This window comes from Malaclemys terrapin, chromosome 14, assembly GCF_027887155.1.
Source record: "Malaclemys terrapin pileata isolate rMalTer1 chromosome 14, rMalTer1.hap1, whole genome shotgun sequence".
NCBI lineage: Eukaryota > Metazoa > Chordata > Testudines > Emydidae > Malaclemys > Malaclemys terrapin.
In genome coordinates, this window is record NC_071518.1 from 18,409,386 (window position 1) to 18,418,149 (window position 8,764).

Genomic DNA, 8,764 nt, shown 5'->3' on the forward strand with positions numbered 1-8,764 from the left:
AACCACAGCCAATGGGAACTGCAGGGGCAGCGCCGGGGGTTGGGGGAAAGCACAGAGCCCCTTGGCTGCTCCTCCGCCTAAGACCAACATGCTGGCACATCTGGGAGCTGCCTGAGGTAAGCGCCGCCCGCACCCCAAACCCTCTCCCACACCCCAACTCTCTGCCCCAGCCCTGAGCCCCCTCCCACACTCCCTCCTGGAGTCTGCACCCCAAGCCCATGCCTGAGCCCCCTCCCATACTCCAACCCCCTTGGCCACAGTCCAGAGCCCTCTCCTGCACCTCAACCCCCCACCCCCGCCCAGAGCTCACACTCCCTCCCGCACCCCAAGCTCCTGCCCCAGCCCAGAGCGAGTAAGCGAGAGTGGGCGAGGGCGAGCAACCGACGGAGGGGGGGATGGAGTGAGCGGGGGGGGGGCGTCACAGGGCAACGAGTTCGGTTTTCTGCAATCACAAAGTTAACAATGACAACCCCATTCTCTCACCCCCCGGCCTCTCATAGCCTGGGACTGACACGGCTGCAACGTCTTTGCACTGAGGCATTTACCCTGTGGGATATGAACTGCCCCACTCTGGCTCCTCTGAGTCTTTGACTAAAATCTCACTTGTAGCTAGAAATGCTGGAGCAAACGTGAGTGCACGGGCAGAGCGCACGGCGGTGACCGCGGTCACCCCCCAGCGCCTGCAGCCGGCGGGCGGAGACGAAGCGCTGGGCAGCAGCGTTCCGGGCTTGGCCAGGCGGGGGCAGCTTATTCAGCAGCGCGGCCCGTACAGCCCAGGGGTGGGGCGCGGCCCCATCAGCAGACCAGCCCCGCCCCGCCCCGCCCGTGAATTCAATGTGCGCACAGCCCCCGCCCCCACCCACCCCCCGTGATTATTGCACCAGCCTCCGATCACCGGGGCCTGCCCCAGCCGCGTGGGGCACGCGCCCTTCGCCCGCCGCACACGGGCTGCTGGGAGCGAGCCGGAGGGCGGCTTCGCGCAATCCCCAGCCCGGCGCTCTGACTCCGGGGAGGAAAGGTTCCCTGCCTGCATGTGTCCCCTCTCGGCTGCCTTAGTCACGTGGGCGGGCCCGGGCCCACGACGTGTTTCGGGCTCAGGCTCCCCTCAGGCCAGCATGGCCGCCTCTGCCTGTCGCGCTCCGGAGCCCCGCGTGCTGCTGGGTCTCCGCGACGCCGCTCTCCCGGACCCCGGCCGGGACAGCCTGCAGCCCCCGTCCTGGGCCACCAGCACGCTGGGCGGCTCCCCGGTAAGGGGGGCCCCGGGCGGGGCTGGCCGCGGGTGCCGGACAGGGGAGGGCGGGCTCCCGGGCCGGTAGCGGAGCGGTCGCTGCCGGGGCCAGCCCGGGTCGTTGCGGGCGCCCTGAGGGCGGTGCGAGGCCTGTGCTGCTTTGTAGCGCACTAGCAAAGCGACCTGCTGGTAAAATCCACCGTGCGGGGTCCCCTGCAGGGCAGCGGCTCGGCGCCAACGCGGCTGGCGTTTTCCCCCCGGATCCTGCACTTCCCTCTGCCCGGGGAGAGTCCCAGTGAGCCCTGGGCACCCACCGGGCTCTGCCCGCCCGAGCTCGCCGCAGGAGCTGCGCCTCAATTAGTGTAACGAGCTTAACCGGGGATGTCAAAAGACCTCCGCTTTCTCCAGCGATTGCGCATGCTCAGTTCTCCTAGATGCGCCTGGCACCTGTCAGCCCGGCTGGAATACGGGCTGGTATTTGAAGGATTTTTGCATAGCCATGTTAAGTCAGGCCATACTGGCTCAGACCAATGGGCCACCCAACCTAGCTTCCCGCAGTGGCCAGACACTTCAGAGGGAAGTGAACACAGTAGGGCAGTTACTGAGCAATCCATCCTCTAGTCCCAGCTTCTGGCAGTCAGAAAGTTAGGGATACCCAGAGCATGGGGCTGCGCCCCTGACCATGTTGGCTAATAGTCATTGATGGACCTATTCTACATGAACTTATCTAATTATTTTTTAAATCCAATTATTCTTTTGCTCTTCACAACTTCCCCTCACAATGAGTTCCACAGGTTGACTATGTGTTGTGTGAAGAAGTACTTCCTACCTGCCGCCTATTAATTTCATTGGGTGAACTTTGGTTCATGTGTTATGTGAAGGGGTAAATAACACTTCCATATTCACGTTCCCCACACCATAATTTTATATCCCCCTCTCATATCCTGCGTTAGCAGGTCTCAATGCGTTAAATACCACTGTGCACTGCATCTTGAAATCATCCTTAATCAAGGCCACTGTTTTGTGTCTCCTAGAATTGTGCCCCTTCAGTAACCATGACTTATCCTTCTTGTGGGATCTGCGGTGCCACCCTGATGCACATAGTGCAGATATATTGCCCCCTTGAAGGCTCACTATTCCACCGTGTCATTAATGTATTTGCTTGTGCCATGAAAGGCTGCTGGGGAAAATCAGAAAGGTATGTATATGGTTTGCATTTCTCTTCTGAGCCTTCTGAGTGGGTGCTACTGTAATACAAAAAATGAATCCTGTTATCTTCATTTGCCTTTATCACATTAATTACTTGTTTTTCTTAAGTGTCACTTTCTTATATTTCACTTTAAAGCTGGAAAGTGTTACGCTCCCAGTATTTGCAGATGCAAGGAAAAGAAACACAAGATTGCAAATTAAAGCAGGTATAACTTGCAAGTATGATCTCTTTTTAAGTGTGATATATAGAGTGTAATATTTAGGAACCTCAAACAAAATGTATAGTTTCTTCACAGCTGAGATTTTCCTATTACAACTTTTTTTTTTTTTTAAACTATGGGTGGGTGAGAATAAAAATGTATGGTTTTCATACTGATAGACTTGAAGTCTGTTTGTACAGTTATTGATTAATTTGACTTAGCAATAAACGAATCGATTTTTTTTGACAGAAATGGTGAACCATAATTTTGTAGTAAGTCCTACCATTGTTCCACCTGCCAAAAGGATTCAATTTTTAAAAACTGAAGTTATAATATATCCTATTCCATAGATAAATCTTTGCATGTTATACATTTGTTTTGTATGTTTCTCTTTGTTTTGGGCATTTTTAGTGTCAGTATCTAGCATTGGGGGAAAATTAAATTAAGCATTAAACTGAGAAACTTAGTTCCTTCATTTGTGTCTATAAAAGTATGTGTGAAATGTCTTAGGGACACAGCTCTTGAAAATTGTTCTTTTTATTCTCAGAAACAAGAGAATAACTTTGCAACAAACGATTGGTGTGATGGAGCAGATGACTGGGGAATTTGTGATGAAACAGAATATCCTGTGCAAACCACCAGTCACCTACTTGGCTTAAACACAGTGAGCAGTTCCTCCTTGTCCACAGCCACACAGTGTGCATCCCAGTTTCAAGAACTTAGCCTGTCAGAAACTACAGATATCTCTGATTCCTTACATAGGCCAGTTCCATGTGGAGATGGGATAGTAATGCCTACCTCTTGTCCCAGATTCCAGTCCTACTATATCAGTGTTGTGGATGAGGAAGACTACACTGACTACCTTGATACAGATCATGCACACAAACTTTTAAAGGAATATCAACAGAGGGAGGGCGTTGATTTGGAACTGTTGATGTCAGAAAGGTGAGAATAGGCTAAGGGTACATCTACACTACAGCGGGGAGTCGATTTAAGATACGCAAATTCAGCTACGTGAATAGCGTAGCTGAATTCGACGTATTGCAGCCGACTTACTCCGTTGTGAGGACGGCGGCAAAATCGACTTCTGCCGCTTTTTGTCGGCGGCGCTTACTACCACCTCCGCTGGTGGAGTTAGAGCGCCGATTCGGGGATCGATTGTTGCATCCCAACGGGACGCGATAAATCGATCCCCGAGAGGTCGATTTCTACCCGCCGATTCAGGCGGGTAGTATAGACCAGACCTTATAGTCTGTGCTGTTAAATGAAGACCATTTGATAAGCTCCTGTCTGCTGACCTCTTCCAAATTAGCTAAATTACTATTCAAGGTCTAAAACATTAGAGCATCAGTCAATTTTATGCTATCTTAATTATATATTAACAATTAATTATGTTTGATGTATGGATTATGTCCAGTATACTCGTAGTTCTCTACATTAGTATTGAAACTTCCTTTTCCTGTGGATTTGAGTAGGGGGATTGGATGACTATGAGAGATGGACCCATAGAGACTTTATGAAGGAAGTTGTCTGAAAAATAGGTTTTGGACATTAGAGTTATTGTATGCTGCTAGAACACTTGTGTAGTTGACCACTTATACCAGGAACAATTGCCACTCTGTTAGAATGTAAAATAGTCTCCCGCAACAGAAAAGAGGGAGCTCAATCTGGTACTTAAGTATGAAAGATCATATCACTTGCAGGATATCCATACATGCTTCTCTGAAGTAATTTTCCCGTTCAGTTGAATGGACCTTCTTGAAAGAGTATGTTAGAGGACTTACAATTTTGTATTGGCAATAAATATAAACAACACCAAAATTAAAAACTGGAAGGGCTTTGAGAGATCACAGAAGGGAATGACAGTAGATATAAACAAATATGTGGTGGATTTGATTTCATGCATTATATTACAGGTTAGTTAGAAATAGCTTTAATGATTGTGAGCTAGTGAATATCTATGAATCCGGACCAAACTGATCAATTACACTTTTTAATAAAGGGTTGCCTCTAATTTAAGAAACAAGTGTCATTTCATTATGGGTAATATAACAAGAAACTTCAAAAGTGTGTTGTTTTTCCCTAGAGTAACCATACTTTTTTTTGAACACGTATACTGTACTGTGCACCTTACTGGCAAAATTTCCCCCTTATTTGTCTAGTTTTGTTGGTGAAGGTGATAATGAGAAGTATGAAAAGAGTGAAGTCAAAAATTGGGACCATGTGTTCCATAAATTTATGAAGAGAATTTCTGCCTGTCATGAACAAATTCTAAGGTATTTTGATCATCTAAACATGTTTTTGGTGGGGTGTAATGTCAGTCATTTGTGTGGGAGAATGAACAAGTCTTTGATTTGATTTGACATCACTGAAAATGTTTTTAAAATTTATTTTAATGTTGTAAGAGTTGTTAAATGTGGTATGTGTGATACAGTAATAGATGACAAAAACAAACCGTGTTCAGAACAGGTGAGAGTCTCACCCCCTGTTCTGACCGCTTTATGTCAGTAAAAATGGTTGGAGGAGCAAAGAGCCCTGGATTTGGTCAAGGGAGAACTGAGGAAGACCGACACAGACAACCACTGAGACTGGTGTGTGTGTGAGGAACAGGGCTTGTGGTGGAAACCTTAGTACACAGATCATTGGCGATCCTGAGCAGCAGTGCTGTCCATAGACAGCTGATAATCAGGTGTTGTAACTCCATCCCAGGCCCCAGAGCAGCCCACAAATGGAGAGGTGCACCTTAGTTTCATTACCTTTGGACTATGATTTCTGTGGTGTGCTTCTCAGAGGTGCAGATGGTATCCCACATGTTGCATTGAAGCAGAAGCTACCTTTTAACAGTGGTTCTTGGCCTCTTGGGAGATGAGGGATCTGTTGTACCAGAAATGTTGTGCTTTACTGTAATGGACCACACTATTGCAAGATATTAAGAGCCCTCTGTTCCCAATTAACTGGAATTGCACGACTGCATTTAGGGAGAGTAGAGGGTACTGCACATCTTATAGGCATCAGTCAATGGCTTCTGTCTTCTTTTAAATATTGGGAGGCTGCATTGTTTATCGCATCCAGCTCTCTCGTATGACCCTCTAAGTCTTTCCCCCACTTTTAACCTTTGTGAATAATGGATGAATACTTCTAAAACTTAGGGCATCAGCAGGAATCCGAATCTTTGCCTATTTGTATGGCAAGCAGCTTCTTAGATTTAGAATCCCAAGTACTAATGTGACATTGTCATGTGTCTTTGTCAATGAGATTTAGTTGCAAAAAATGTAAATAAGGGGTCTTTTTCTTCTCTAGATACTCCTGGGGTGGCCAGCCTTTATTTATAACATGTCCTTCGTCCAACATTAATAAAATGGTTCCAGTCTGCAACAGCTGTGGAAGTAACAGAGTCTTTGAATTTCAACTTATGCCAGCACTGGTCAGCATGCTGAAGAGTGTTGATGCAGGTTAAATCTTTTGTTGCTTTAACTGAATACTAGTCAATCTGCTGGTTGATTTATGATTATAGTGGCCTGGAATTTAGGCTGCTTCTTGCAGCATGTACACAGTGAATGAAATAACTATTTTTAATACCATTAAGCCAATCAAGAAACCAACTAATATTGGAGGTAGCCTTTGGTTAGGTTGTACTCAATGCTTCTGGGGTCTTGTGAGGACAGCATCTTGTACAAGACTCACTGTTGTTCAATTTTAGCTGTTCAGTTTCCTTTTAATGAGAAGCAACATTCCCATTCCTGTTTGTTCCTATTTACTGGGACTGTTTGATCAAAGCCTCATATTTTCCTTAGTGCCTTTCCAATAAGAGAAGTCAAGAAAATTCCTGGTCCCTGCTTAGTAATTAACGTGTAATACTAATCCAAACTGAAGACTTGAGAACTGAATAAATATGTTAAAATTCTGTTTCATCACAAACAAGACTGCAGCCACATACAAGCAGCTTTATTTTGTTTGTTTAAAAATCTCAAGGTTTTCTTTAAAACCTTGAAGTGACAAAGTACTCCATGTTTACTTAGGAGATTAAACCCTAATCTACACTACTAACTTGTGTTGGTATAACTATGTCACTCCAGGGTGTGGAAAATCCACACCCCAGACCAACAGTAATGCTAACCAAACTCCCAGTGTATACAGTGCTATGTCCCTGGGAGGGCTTCTCCCATCAATATAGCTACTGCTTCTCAAGGACGTGGAGTACCTACACTGACAGGAGAAACTCTTCCGTCACCATAGGTAGCATCTTCACTAAACTCTACAGCAGCACAGCAAGTGTAGACAAGCCCTAAAAGTTAACAGTATTTGAGGTGAGGAGAGTTTAGTTACTAAACAAAACCATGATTATTATGTATTTATATCAAAATATAGTTCAGAACACTGATCATTTAGGCTTCATTGAAACCAACCTTCTACACCAGGGGTCAGCAACGTTCGGCACGCGGTTTGCCAGGGTAAGCACCCTAGCGGTCCAGGCGGTTCGCCGCGGTTCGCCGTCCCAGGCCAATGGGGGCGGCGGGAAGCGGCTCAGGACGGCTAACCGCAGCGAGTGGGGGCTGCGATTAGCCGAACCTGCCGCGTCAGCAGGTAAATAAACTGGCCCGGCCCGCTAGGGTGCTTACCCTGGCGAGCCGTGTGCCGAACGTTGCCGACCCCTGTTCTACACTGTGGATTATGGTAAAGATGTTCCAGACAAATTGGATTGTGATTTTTTTTCCAAATACATACTGAACTATATTCTTTGTGTTTATACCCATTCAACCTCAATGAAGCCACAGTGGTTGATACAAATGTGAGAGAACAGAATTTGACCCCATTGTCTTTTTTTAAAAAGTGGAGTACATTTCAAGGTAGTATGCCCGAGGCCTGCTTAAAATTCTTTGAATTTCATTTAAAGGATTGACAATTTTAAAAAAAAAATCACACTTCCATCTGAATTTTATAACTATTACAGTAATTTTTTGTATTGTAACTGACAGAGAAATCTCATTTCTAAATTACTGTATGCTGTTTTGTACATGAGATGGATAATGAAATGTATATTCTCACATTAGAAAATAATTATATTTTAGAGGCATCTGATAGGAGAGAGACTTTGTAAATATATATTTATTACAGAATGATTAACATTCAAATTAAGTTTTATGAAGCAATGGAACATTTCTGCAGCATAGAAGACAAACAGGTATAACCGAAACTATATTGTTTTTTCCTTAGACATAAGTCAATTTTAACCAAACTTTCTTGGGCTTCTGGGGTCCAACTTTCCTTTAGATACTGAATTAATAATATCTCTCAGCCTGTCATTAGTATTTGAAATCCTGAATTAATGAAGTGGAATATGAGTTTTAGGTAATAATAATAATAATTATTATTTTTTTTAAATAATGTCAAAGAACTTCTAAGTTTAAATGGAACCTTTTAGGGTCCAGAAACTTAGCACTCAATTAAGCCCAGTATCCCGTAAACACTTACACATTTGCTTACCTTTAGGCATGTGAGTAGTCCACTGGCCTAGCTACTGCCAGTGCCCCCTTACCCCATCATATGCTTACAAGACATTTATAATTAAGTCATTAGGACTTCTCACATGTTTAGTGGAGCATGTGCATAAGTGTTTGCCAGATTGGGACACTAATTAGCATCCCACAGTTGTTTAAAATTGTACCAGTCTACCTATCTGCTCCACTCTAAATAGATATTTTAATTACCTGTGGAGAAAGGGCTGTATTTTTAGAACTGCACATGAACAAATGGCCAGTTAAGTATGTAAATAGCTATTTGTTGCATATTGCTTATACATTTTTGTGAATGTAGTTATAAACAGCTGCCTTTTAATATGTTAACCACTAATACACTACATGTTGTAAACTCTTAAATATTACTTTTTTCAGATCTGTCAGTGGAATTTGGAACAGTCATAGTTTACACATGTGAAAGAAGCTGTTGGCCAGCTAATCATCAGAACCCCTTGGAGGAATTTATTTTTATACAAGAAGATCCAGATCAGCAATTATTTAAATAAAAGACTTATTTTCTTGAACTAATACAGTTTTTATTTGAGTAAAATGAAAGTATTTGTGCAGCAAAATATCACCAAAATATGACATTTTGAAGTCACATGGTAGTG

At 44.6% G+C, this 8,764-nt stretch overlaps 1 protein-coding gene across 1 annotated transcript; it reads left to right on the forward strand.

Annotated features, from left to right (window-relative positions):
* The first annotated feature begins 891 nt into the window (after positions 1-891).
* PDCD2L (programmed cell death 2 like) lies at positions 892-8,750 on the forward strand. Its single transcript, XM_054048729.1, has 7 exons — positions 892-1,247; positions 2,263-2,426; positions 2,574-2,643; positions 3,185-3,582; positions 4,800-4,913; positions 5,938-6,089; positions 8,529-8,750. Exons 1-7 carry the CDS (start codon positions 1,032-1,034, stop codon positions 8,657-8,659), a joined length of 1,245 nt encoding a protein of 414 aa, XP_053904704.1. The 5' UTR covers positions 892-1,031; the 3' UTR covers positions 8,660-8,750.
* Positions 8,751-8,764: the final 14 nt, after the last annotated feature.